The sequence below is a fragment of the Microtus pennsylvanicus genome, chromosome 1 (assembly GCF_037038515.1).
Source record: "Microtus pennsylvanicus isolate mMicPen1 chromosome 1, mMicPen1.hap1, whole genome shotgun sequence".
NCBI classification, from domain to species: domain Eukaryota; kingdom Metazoa; phylum Chordata; class Mammalia; order Rodentia; family Cricetidae; genus Microtus; species Microtus pennsylvanicus.
Window position 1 is genome coordinate 192,633,182 of NC_134579.1, and position 13,452 is coordinate 192,646,633.

The following is a 13,452-nucleotide window of genomic DNA, read 5'->3' on the forward strand; positions in this document are numbered from 1 at the left end:
TGTATGGGGTGAAGGACGTCATCCTGTGATACAGTACGCGTATGGGGTGAAGGATGTCATCCTGTGATACAGTACGTGTATGGGGTGAAGGACGTCATCCTGTGATACAGTACGCGGACAGGGTGAAGGACGTCATCCTGTGATACAGTACGTGTATGGGGTGAAGGGTTTCCTGTGATGTAGAAAGTATATGGGGTGAAAAGTAGATGAGGCCAGAACGCCAGTTTAAAACCTGCTGATTCTAGATGACAGCTGGTGAACCATGCAGGAGTTTGTCACAAGGGTCCATGGTAGTGCTGTTTAAAGGGGGGGGCGATGCTTCCAATTCACTAATTGCCAGAGGATTTCACAGGATCATAATTTTTAAGTGGCTTTTAAAGAAGTTTTAATGGATGAGTACTTTGCAACACCAGCTATGCTGGTAGATTTAAAGTGCTGGGGGAAATCCATTAGTAAGATAAGCATTCTATGCCTTTGGAAAAATTAAAATTTAGTTTCAAGTATAAATTCCAGCAAGATAAAGCTTTAAGAGAAGGAAACAGTACTGCAAAGAAGTGCATCTTTGTAAGTTTCAAAGCATTTTGTAATCTGAGTGGTTTTTACGCGATACAGAAATGATTTCAGTTTAAACTTAAAAGTATTTGCAATAAAAATTATCCTGATGTTCTAATGAACTACAAACTAGCATAAATATCAAAACATAGAGTATGGATATCATAACTCTTTCACAACAACATCTGTTTACTTCAGTGACCCATGAATATGTTATCAGAAAGCCAGATTTAATGTCTAACATCATATACAAGTTTTAGAGGAAATTAGCTCCTTCTGTACCTGCAGAAAAAAAGGTCACAGGTCAAGTTGGAGAGAACTGTTTGAAGAAGCAGCCATGGCAACCGATTAATAGCCAACCCCATTGCAGCAGGATCTCCTTTATTGCTGACTTAATAGCTCATCATTTGTATATACACTTTGTTCATCCACTTCTCCGTCAACAGACATCTGCGGTCACCCCCATGTTCTGCCACCACCAACGTTTCCCAGAAACACGGGCACACAAATACTTCTGCCGTGTCTTGCTTTGAGTCCTTTTGTGTACGTAGCCACAGTAGGACGGCAGGATCACACTGCAGATCTACCTTTAATGTTTTAAAGAAAAGCTCTGCTGTCTAAAAGCGGCATGTTTTTAAGAGCTGACTTAAGGATGTTCTTACAGATCTGGGTTAGTGCACATGAGATTTCTAGTGTCGCTTCCTGGAGAGATGCTGATCAGTTGCCAGCGAGGAAATAATGAATGTACCCAGGCAAGGGGAGGCGGTGTGGGCCAATGTGTATGCGCCTCAGCCAACAAAAAAGAGTGTGGGGGTAAATACACAGACAGACTGCCACAGACAACAGTCTGTTAGGGAAATTCCCACCTCTAAAGCACTTTCCAGTCAATAGCTTACGAGAAAAATACAACCAAATTTCTTGACTAAGGAATAATAATCAACATAGCTGTCACATTTGGCACAAGCCACATGGCCGTCGGTCACGTGCACATCCAACTCTGGAGAGGCACCTCCTCTGCAGTGGAGCAAATGAGGGAAGAGCAGATGCTCAATTCAGAAAGAGAAAAAGATGTTGCGGGGACTTCCCATCACAGCCAGAACACAAGGAGAAAGACACTAAAAATATTTGGGAGTTCCAATAGTCAAATCGTATGCAAATGTATGTAGTTAACATGTGTGCATAGAGAACAACAAGGCATAAACAATCGTTTCCTTCAAAACACTTCATTGGCAAGTGTCCCAAGTGTATAAAAAGTCTACCTCACAGTCTCACTTAAACTTAGATTTCATTAGTGATATAGTTGATGGCTCCTCACCCCTCAATTCAATCATCTCCACCACCCCAAAGAGGTAACTATTCTGAAGGTTGTGATTCCAAGCACACTTCTATCCATTCATAATGTAAAAGTGTATTACTGCATTGTCCTGCACATCTGTATTTTTGTATAGTGGGCATGATGTCATAAACGTAGAATATGATTTCCCATATGACCATGAAATATACATGTAAATGTGGAACATTCCAGTTAATTCACCTTAAGTGCTCTATAATATTCTACTAAATGACTACCAAAAGATAGTCATTCTCCTATGAGATATTTTCTTTTCTTCTGAGGAGAAGAATTACAGACCATCCTACCTAAATGTTCTTGGTGGTATTTCTTTACCCGCGTAAGCCATGTTTTCTATAATATATGTTCCATCTCTGTATTCTTAACACTATTAGGCATTGTCAAGTTGCCCTCTTAAAAATTGTACCAATTCACCTTGCTGCCAGGCATAAGTTCATGTCCCACTTATCCCAGCCCTGTCGTCGGGATTACAAATGGTTTTCTGGATTTCAGTTTTGATTTTGGTACAGGGCTGCAGAGGCAAGTCTCTGACCCATGATGCCCCAGGAATCTAGAAGAGCTCTGAATTCCCAACCATCTGATGCACACAGCAGCATTAATTTTTTTTCATTCTAATCTGTTGTGCAAGTAGATCACATGAGGGAGGGGGATGTCCCCAGATGAAGGGAAGGAGAAGAAAGGCACCAAGCATAGGAGGAGTTCTGTCTTAAAAGAATTTCTGGTGATGAAAGAAATGGTTGTTAGGGCTCAGAGAAACAGTATTCCAGAGTGACCCTGCCATGCTGAGCACTCTGATGTAAAAGGCATCTCAGAACCAAGACCTCTCTGACCTTCTCTTGCATAGCACTCTCCTCTCTCTCTCTCTCTCTCTCTCTCTCTCTCTCTCTCTCTCTCTCTCTCTCTCTCTCTCTCTCTCTCTTCTGTCTCCTATTCTTATATATTTAAAGGTCAGGTCCTGTGCCAGATGGATGAGCAGGCAGAAAGAGCAGAATTGGCACTGCATGCCACTGTCAAAACCCAAGTGAACTATGACCCAGGTTAGTGTCTGTTCTTTGGCCTATTTATCTCCCATTAAAAAAAAACTGTTTTATTCCATGCCCTGGGACATAGCTCCATGGTAGAGTAACTGCACAGCATCAGGCCCGGAGCTGAATTCATTGCACAAACACAAACACTCCACTCATGGCTGGGGAGATGCCTCAGAGGTTAAAGGGCATGCCTTGCAAGTATGAGGGCCTATGGACAGACCCCTAGAAACCTACATTAATGCCAGGTGGGCAAAGCAGCCTGTAGGCGGAGAGTGCTCTATTCTGCTCCGCTACAGGCCCAAAGAGCTTCTTTATTAACCAGTGGTTAAGAAAATGCATTCACAGTATACAGAAGAGAATCCCACATCAGCAGCCCACCAGTAGTTTCTGTCTCTAGCTAACAAGACCAACAGCACTAGTAAGATTCAAGTTTCACTAAGACATCTTACCTCAGTGAACAAGGTATCCATCAACTTTAGGCTTCCAGGTGCATACTGCACCTATGTATACATGCATACATGTGTGTGTGTGTATATAAACATTATACACATGTCCATAATGCGAAAATATACATACACACTCAAGCATATCACATTCTCTCTCTCTCTGAAGGGGCAAAAACCCATTCACTCCTCCTCTGAGACCGAATATATCCCCCCTTCCCTCTCTCCCATGAAGAAAGGATTTAGTTTCAACTCTTGTCCTTCTTTGATTTTACACTCAGTGATCCCGAGTGTTTCCATGGCAGCAGCTGTGTATGCCTCTCCTTGTAATCTGTTGTCTGTGTCTACTGGAAGATGCGGTTATCAAGCTGTAGGGGGATGGGGAGGACTTTCTCTTTGAGAGCAAGCATCTGGACCACAGCTAGTTGGCCAGTGGAGTCCAGATACCTGCTACCACTCTGGCGTTATCGGCTGCCACTCACTGCGCTGTTATCCCTGATCATTTCAAATGCATGAAATAATCAGAAGCTAACGGTTATTAGCAGTCCCTGTTTTCATGGAAACATAAATCTCAGCTAAGAATCTTGTCTGTAAGTTCAAGCAGGTACAGAAAATTGTGAAAACGTAACGATCCCAAAGTAAGAGTCAACTTTCCTTTTCTCAAAGTGAAAAGATTTTTTAAAAAATAGTTAATTTCCTATGGAAATATTAATCACAATTAAAGGCAGGCCCCATGCCCATCACTAGATAGCACAAAATGAACTCAATGGTATTTAGGAGACTTTTTGTCTCATACGGCTTTTTCTGGGCTCACTGGACTTTTGCTTGTACATTATAGTTTCTGATTCTGGGCTTCTATAGGTTTGTTTTTTGTGTGCTTGTTCTCCGCGCATGTGCGTTTCTAGTTAGTTTGTTTTGCTTACCTGATTTTTTTAAAGAAAGAGAAAAATAGTGGACATGGAGTTGGGTGGGTGGGGAGGTGGGGAAGAGCTGGGAGGAGCTAGAATGAGTTGGGGAAGGGGAAACTATGATCAGGATATATTTTATGAAAAATTATTTTCAATAAAAACATAAATAACTATATATGCTACCACAAATGCATGACAAGATTAGATTCCAAATATTCTTTCAAACAATTCAGCCATAGATAAATTTTAAAGAACTTTTAGTTTCTTTTAATTAGTTTTTTCAAGGATCCTACATTGCTAAGATTTTTTTTCTATGACTTCTTTTTGAGAACTCAATGGCAAATAGGAATTGCTGCATCACAAGATAGAGCTGACCTTGCTGGCAGGGGAGTGGGTAAACCGGCCCTGAGGATATGAGACTAGAATAATTGGCCACATCCCCCTCGTCTGCCATGTGGAGGTGAGGGCAAGGGAAAGATGCCCTCTCCTCTTTGCCTGGGCCACCTGCAGCAGAAGGAGCTGACTCTCTCCCTTACCAGCTGCAGCGCTGGGGAGAGTGGGCAGCACAGTAGAGCTGACCCTGTTAACAGCTTGGAAGATCTGGCCCCGCCCCTCATCCATCATATGATAGTGTGGGCAGGGGACAGACAGATAGACAGATACACACACACACACACACACACACACACACACACACACACAGCTCCTCGCCTCCTGTGGTAGTTGGGAGAGCTGGTCCTAAGGTCATAAGAACAGGAGAGCTGTCCATGCCCCTCACCAGCAGCAGCATTCGGGAGAGCGGCCCATACATCTTTCCTGGGCAATACAGTAGAGCTGGCCCTGATGGTGTAGGTGTGGGGGTGAGTCAACCCTGAGGCCATGAAAGCCAGAGGATCAATCCCTCCCCTTGCTTATCACTGCTTAGGCTGAACTAACTGCGGTAATGCTGGAGAGCTCACCCTGGTGGTGAGGGCGGGGGGGGGGGAGGGGAAGGGGGGGAGCTAGCAGGCTGACCAAACTTGAAATACCCAGACCCCAGAACCTGGGTTATGAGTTGGCGCAACCCAATATCCTCCCCATCTATGATCTCCTGGAGTACATGTAGGGGTCCTGCAAATCCAAAGCTGCAGGATCTCCACGACACAGGGCAACAACAGGATATCCAAGAGGAATACCAGTGAGAGCCTAGTATTGTGGTATGGCAAAAACCAGAGGCCTCAAACCAGACCAATGATTCTTTGCAATGAACACTTGCAAGTAAAAATATTGGACAAAAGGTTTACTGTGTGACTCACAGGTTTCATGATGAGATTTTTCTTTCTTTTTTCTTCTTCTCTTAAATTTTATTTCATTTTATTGGGGGGGGTTGCAAGGGCAGAGGGTGGATATGAATGGACAGGGAGATGAATGGAATCGAGATGCATGATGTGAAAATATAAAGAATAAATAAAATGAAAGTTTAAAAAGGAAGGAAGGAGAGAGAGAGAGAGAGAGAGAGAGAGAGAGAGAGAGAGAGAGAGAGACTGAGAGAGAATATGATTGCTGCCTCCAACACAGAGCAGCAAACAAAAATAAAGCAGCTCAGCTGTCCTGCAAAGGAGAGGGCTTCTTGTTCATCAAGGCCGTCTGGCTAACTTAGCCCCAAAATAACCACACAGAAACAGTATTCATTAAATCAGTGCTTGGCCCATTAGCTCTAGCTTCTTCTTGACTAACTCTTATATTAATTTAACCCATTTCTATTAGTCTGTATATCGCCACATGGCAGTGGCTTACCAGTAAAGATTCGGTATGTCTTACTCTGGCTGTGGGTCCATGGCATCTCTCTCTCTGCCTTCTTTCTCCCAGCATTCCATTTAGTTTTCTCCCCCTAGCTCTGTTCCCCTACAGCTCTGCTATAGTCCTGAAACGTTCCTTTATTAACCAGTGAAAGCAACCCATAGACAGAAGGACCTCCTACACCACAGCTGTATTTTCCTCGTGTCCAAGGCGCATATATAAGTGAAGCTAGAACGAGAGGGAATTCTCTGATTCCGTCTAATCTGTGAATAGAGGGAGAGCCTTCATTTGTTTTATTTGCTTCTTCTATGATAACATAATTCTAAATAGTTGTTTTGTTTGGTTGGTTAGTTGGCTGTAACCACCCTGGCTGTCCTGGAACTTGGTCTGTAGACCAGGCTGGCTTTGAACTCACAGAGATCTGACTGCCTCTGCCTCCCGAGTGCTGGGATGGAAGGTTTAAGCCACCACTGACCAGTTAAACAGCTGCTTTTGTTCACTGCAGCTCTCCTTGCAGATAGGAGACAGTAAGCGTGGCCAAGTTACACTTACTACTAACTACAACCTAAAGGAATAAAGCTAAGCTGCAGCCGGGCCCTTGCAAGCTCCAGCTTTCTCAGCAGCACAGGACATTTTAGGACTTGGAAACTCGGGGGCTACAGAAATTGCTCTCTATTATTTCCATTCTTTGAAATAGGACTCTTTCGGGTTACCTCGCTAGAAACAGCCTAAATAAGAAATGTGAACTGTGTTGACAGTTCAAGTCCCAGAGCCCACATTAAAAAAAACAAAAGTGCGACGGTACGTAATAGTAATCTCAGCCCTTAGGGAAAAATGGAGACAGGCTCACTCTTGGGGCTTGATGGACAGCAAGCCTAGCTGTAGGCCAACGAGAGACACTTTTATTTTCTTTTTTTAAAGTGAGAGTTCCCTGAGGGTGTCCTCTGGCCTTCATACACATAATTACAGCCATCTGGCATTTCTCAAAAACGTCAAAAAACACCTAGAGAAAAGACAACAGCTTCAACAAATGGTGCTAAACAAACACAAAACAAAACAACAACAAAATCCTAGATGATGTCCATGGGTGGAAGAATGAAACTGGGCTCATATTGGACTCATATCTATCACACGATGCAAGAATCAACTCCAACAGACCAAAGACCTCAATGTAAAACCCCCCAAAAAAAGAGCTTGATCCCAAGACAAATGAAGTCCAAAAAAAACAAAACAAAACAAAACAATCTCACTGCTAGCAACTGCTAATATAGCAAAGGTAGAAAGACACGGGTACAAAGAGCGACTGAGGCCTCTCAAAGGATCCTTCTTGATAGATAAAAAACAGATTAGGCCAAGCTGGCGAGACTGTCTTAGGACTGCACCGGGTTATGCCTTCCTAGTCCAGAACAACGAGCGTCTGGCAGGCAGTTAGATGTGTTTATTTAATGGGACTCTGTAGGCCATTCAGAGGAACTAGGCCTTAGTGTGTGGTAAAGGTGAGTTGGTACTAAGATTTTCTGCATTGATTTTCAGATGGAAGTCTAGATACAATGGCTAAGCCACGAGATTCTGGATCCTAAGGCTTTGTCTCCCAAGTTGACTCTGATTTGTAAACTGGAAAATGGAAATGAGAAAAGGCCTCATGAAGCTCGCTGCCAGTTTCACGAAGGAAATGAGTGATCTCGGAACCAGCAGCCCAGGTTTTTACAGCCCGCTTTTCAAGGAATTGCACAAGGTAAAATCATTTGCTTGGCAAGTACCCTTTTAGGTTTTTATTTTTTTTCTATTGTTTTTGAGACAGGTTCTCACTATGTAGCCCTGGCTGTCCTGCCACTCACTATATAGAGCAGTCTGGCCTTGCACGCACACAGAGCCACCAGCCTGTGCCTCCTGAGTCCTGGGATTAAAGCTGTGTGCTACACACCTCATAGCTAGAGCCTTTCGGCCAACTACATTGGATAAGTAAATGCCTGTATATTGGCAGTTGCTTATTAATGGAGAAAATGATACTACAGCAGGTTGAATTTTGCAGAAACATCGTTTCTGTTGTCTTCTCCCATCTTAGCTGAAAGTATACACCATTTTCTGGGGCTATGCAGTGAGAGGGTCTTATTGAAAGCACTGTCAAGTAGCAAGCAGACTTTTAGTTGGAGCCTGGTGAGCAGAGAGAAGTCCCCAGCCGTCTGGCAAAGCTTGGCATATCTCATATGATCTTTATCAACAGTATGGACTGATGACTTCCTGCTTTATGAGTTTCGTTATTGTAGATGCGTGTTTTGTTCCTGACATTTTGAGGCAGGACCTCTTTCTATGTCGCCCAGGCTGACCTAGAACTCAAGATCCTCCTGCTTGAATACCATAAGAGCTGAGATTACAGGCACCAGCCACCAATCTTCCTTGCTGAAACGTGACCTGGAACTCAGAAGTCAACCAAGCTTTTCTACTAGCGAATGATCACAGTTTTATATTCAGTGAGCTAGACCTCACAAGGTTACCAGTAATCCCTGCCCAATTACCGCACCAACAAAAATAACAACTCCCAAATGCAAGCTGCTTAGAACGTTTTGGGTGACAGAAATGCCGCCCTCACTGCTGGTGTGGAGGGCAAAGGCTGAGGGAGCAAGGGTGTTACCTTCAGGGACTGAAGAGAGTCGGAGTTAGTATCACAGTAGAGGATGATGTTGTTGGCCATACTGAAGCTCTCTCTCACCCCAAGATGGTAAAATAAGGATGGCTGCCGGAAGGCGTCGCTCATCTCCACCACCGCAATATCTGCAAGCAGAAAAACCAGAAGATGACGCCTATGTCATGCCCAGTAAGCATACATGTGTCTCAATAGCTCAGTACTCAAAGGAGGAAATGGGGAGAGAAGGGAGGGATTTTCCCTCTTTGTTTACCACTGAGTTTTGAATGCAGGTCTGCCGGAAGTGGGTTATAAGAATTCAAGAAACCTGTACTTTTAAAAAAAAAAAACAAGAAAAAAGTCAAACAAGTATTGCAAAGCAAGGAAGGGCTGCAAAGGTGAGAAGCAGTACCTGAGGCTCTGCTTGGTTTCGACATTACAAGGTAATTACACCAGTTAGAAAACTGGTAAAAGGTCCATAGACTATCGCAGTCACACACAAGATTATTTTTTAAACATAAATGCATTAGCCAGTCCACAATTATCTTTAAAATGAATTATTAATTCATATATGGTCAGTTTGTGGCAAGCATGATCAAGAAAAAGAAAAAACCTGGAGGTACAGACCATTGTGACTAGGGAAAGTAATATAATCACAGATGCAAATATTGCAAAATCAACAACGCCTCATTTCAAGTAACGAAAACCTGAAAACAGTATCGCAGGAACAAAACTGAGCTTCCTCTCCATCTCCTTTAAGCACGTCAATAAAAATGTATAAAGGGAACTAATGTAATGTACCCAACATGGAGGGGAGGCATGCAGCGACGGAACTAAGTGGGAGCTGAGAGGTGAAAGTCATTGCAGAAGGAACTGGGAGGGCGGGGGACTTATCTGACAAGTAAACTGCCTCAGTCTCTAATAATCCAATCCTGCCTGCTCGAAGACGGACCCAGGGACTTCCATTGCCTTAGGCAAACATCAAAGCTGAGCTCCTAATGACTCCTAGTGCCACACTCGTAACTCAAGAAAGACAAACGGTGCTGTGGGATTTTCCTATAGTAAGCAATCCAGCTCTCATTGTTAAATACTGACCTCTCATAAATGGCCCAGAAATAAGACCAGCTGTGGTGGTATGAATGAGAATGGGCACCATAGGCTCTTATGTTTGAATGCTTGGTCCACAGTTACCGGAACTATTTAGGAAGGGTTAGGAGGTGTGGCCTTATTGGAAGAGTTGTGTCACTGGAGGTGGGCTTTAAGGTTTCAAAAGCCCAAATCAGCACCCCCAACCCCCCCCCATCTCTTTCTCTGCCTGCTTCTTGTGGATCAGGACATCAGCTCTCAGCTACTGCGCCAGTCCCATGCCTGCTGTCACACTCCCCACAGTGACAGTCATGGACTAACCCTCTGAAACTACAAGCAAGCCCCCCACTAAGTGCTTCCTTTTACAAGTTGTCTTGATCAGTCTTAGTCAGTGTTCTATTGCTGTGAGGAAACACCATGACCAAGGCAACCCTTAAAAGGAAAGCAGTTAATGGGGTGGGGTGGGGGCTTGCTTACAATTTCAGAGGTTTAGTCCATTATCATCATGGCAGGGAGCTTGTAGGCATGTAGGCAGGTGCTGGGCATGTAGGCAGGTGCTGGGCAGTAGCTGAGAGCTTGACATATTGATCTGCAGGCAGACTGGGGGAGGGGGGAGCAGATAGACAGACTGGGCCTGGAGTAGGCTTTTAAAACTACAAAGCTCACCCCCCCCCCCCCCCGTAACACACAACAAGGCCATGCTCACTCCAACAAAACCACACTTCCTAATTCTTCTAATCCTTTCAAACAGTTTCACTCCCTGGTGCCTAAGCATTCAAATATACGAGCCTGCATGGCCATTTTTATTCAAATCACCTTAGATGCGGTGTTTCACTACAGCAGTAGAACAGTAACTGAAGTGCCATGTTTTCTCTCACTTCCTTGACAGACCCTGCCCAAAACTACTTTTCAATAGGCCTGGAGGTCCTAGAGGAATGGTCAAAACAACCACAGGTTCAGGGGAGCTTCCTCATTCTCTCCAAATGGCACCGTGACAGCCACAGCTCATCCAGGGCGCAATCAGCACAGGCCATGAGGACTTCCTCCCGCCCATGCCCTTGCTCCTGGTCTGACACTTCACAGCTGCAGGGTGTAGAACATGTGATGTTGGCTATATATTTCCTGTTGTCCTTTCCTTCCAGACTTCCTGATTCAAGGGACCATTGAGTACCTGTGCTTTCTCCAGATCAGTGAGTCCCCTTTCCCTCACAGCCAATTTCAATCTGTACCCTTCATGGTTCGCAAAACATGACCAACCAACCAGACAGCCTGAACTCTGTAGTAAATGCAGCGTCACCTCCACAGAATGGAAGGCTCCTTCCATTCTGGGTACTCCCTGAAAGAAGGCTGTATGCTGAAACTGGCTTTCACTCCAGACAGCAAGGAACTCCTGTTGCCTACAACAGACATTGTCAGGGTGAACACTGCATATCAAGGAGGATCCACAATGAGTCTCCTGTCTTTTATTCCCTTTGACTCATCCTGGAATGTATTATCAAAAACTCAGTCCAAGTCTGATCAAGATCTAGATCATCGAGGATTTCGTCCCTGTATAAACAGGCTCAATTCTAGACCTCTGCCTACCTGAGCATTACCTGGTAACTAGTTTAGCTCTTAAGTCTACATAGGAAGCCCTGATCCAACCTGGCTGACCTTTCATTTCTCAATGTTTAGGTAAGACTATGTTGTTGAGATACAAATTCTCTGCCTTTCTTTTACTAAGAGTATACTTCAAATTAAAGCAAGTGTGTTATAGGTTCTCTGAGTTTCTAGCTAGAGCCTTCCTAAGAGGTAATCTCATTTAATCCTTTGTATCATTTTGTTACTGTTGTTCCCAGTTGTTAGCTTGGATCTATGACTTGGTATTTCTGCTTATGTGTCTGTCTGCCACCTATATATATTTTTATGTGAAATATTCATATAAAAAAGTCCCCCAAATGCCATATAAACAAACAGGTATACACACAACCTTAATCTTAAGTCCTTTTAATTCATATGACTTAAACACATCTAACAAATTATTTATTTGGCTCTTGTCCTGTTATCAGCTGGGTCTTAGGGGACTAGGGGACAAAAGTCACCTCTATAAAGGTCTTACAGCTCTAGCAATATCAGGAAGGGGTCACAGAGACCTCTAGAGACTGGACATTAATGGGGACATGTTCTACAAAGAAGAGAGTCATAAAATACCCACAGGGCTTCCAGGGATCAACAAGACCTTAACCAGTCCCAGTATACAGCACAGCTGCTCTTAGAACCCCTAAGGGGTCCTCCAAGGTCCCTAAAAGAACCCCTAAGGAGTCTCAACTGTCCATAGCAAAATCAAATTTGAAGTTTTGCCTACCTATATGGAAAACACAGAACAGTAATATACTGCCCCCAAAATAATCAATAATATTAAAAACTAATTTTCACAGCCTCAACCAGGGTTCTTTGGGGCCCTGAAATTCGATGCTCCAAAGTTCTACAAAAACAATTGTTCAAGTAACCAACTTTCATCAATTTACAAACCTTCCTAGGACCTTGAAACTCTCAACAGCAAGGCCTTCCCTGGATTTCCAATAACAGATTCAGGAAGTGCTTGGCGTTTTTCTTTTAAACTTCAAACCTTATTATACAACCTTACCAATAAATTCTGCTACCTTATTGCCAGATCCTAAACCTGAGGTATATCTATGACCGTCCAGTGTAGAAACCATTGACCTGCTGCAATGCTAACTGGGATGTACAAATCTCCCCACTTCCCAACCTGAAGCCACAGACAGAAGCAGTTCCATGGTGGCAGGGCACAGGTTTCTGCAAACACAGTACGGAGCCTCACTGAGGTCACAGCATCTGGACGATTTCAGGAAAAATTCCACCTCAGACCAATAAGCCACTCATCCCCCTTCTTATGGCTCGCCAGACACAGACATGAGGTTTGACGTCACCCCGTGCTTCCCAGGTGGAAGTGTTGGATATATGCATGAAGGGACTTAATGCTACACGCTAGCCACAGAAGACCTGGTTAGCCCTGGGCCAACACTCAACAGTCGTTCAACTCGCTTTCCTGTATGAGTTGTAGAATAGGCTGTTGATGGAACACTGTATATTGGCAGTTATAAAGATAATCCCCCTGAGATTTGCTTAAGACTGTTTCCTGATATAGTAAGTCTCTAGATCTGTGAAGAGGGAACATCTCTTTATTTATGCAGGTCTCCTTTGATTTATTTAATTAGCATTTTATAATTTTTCAATATACCAACCCTATACACAGTTTGTCAAATTAATAGGTTTCAAATCTGGGGTGCTATTGTGAAGGATATACTTTTTGCAATTTGTAATAGTTCATTGTTCATAGGCAACTCTGGAAGATGAAACTGAATTACGCACATTGACTTCTTTGTTGGTATGTTCTTTGGGGTCTCTACACAATTGTGTCATCTATACCTGACAAGGTTTTTGTTTCCTCCCGTCCAACATCTATGCTCTTTCCATCTTTTGTTTGCTTTTCCCTTAGCTAGGGCTTCCAGCAATATGGCACCTTCTAAGAAGCTGTATTTTATTATCTAACTTAAAAAAAATCTTTATGACAACCTTCTGGCTCTTTTGGGTAACTTCTCACCAGTAGGACACAAACGGGTGAAAACCAGCTTCCATGAGAATGACTGGAAGGCCTGACAACACGTTGAAGGAGGATATT

General features: G+C 43.5%; 1 protein-coding gene across 2 annotated transcripts in view; it reads right to left on the reverse strand.

The window, feature by feature from the left end:
• Nucleotides 1-13,452, reverse strand: part of Map3k5 (mitogen-activated protein kinase kinase kinase 5) — a 203,318-nt gene that overhangs the window by 130,045 nt on the left and 59,821 nt on the right. For both annotated transcript variants that reach the window (XM_075948128.1, XM_075948136.1), the window contains one exon: nucleotides 8,694-8,833. In XM_075948128.1, the coding sequence (XP_075804243.1) occupies nucleotides 8,694-8,833 (140 nt within the window). The remainder of the gene's footprint in view (nucleotides 1-8,693; nucleotides 8,834-13,452) is intronic.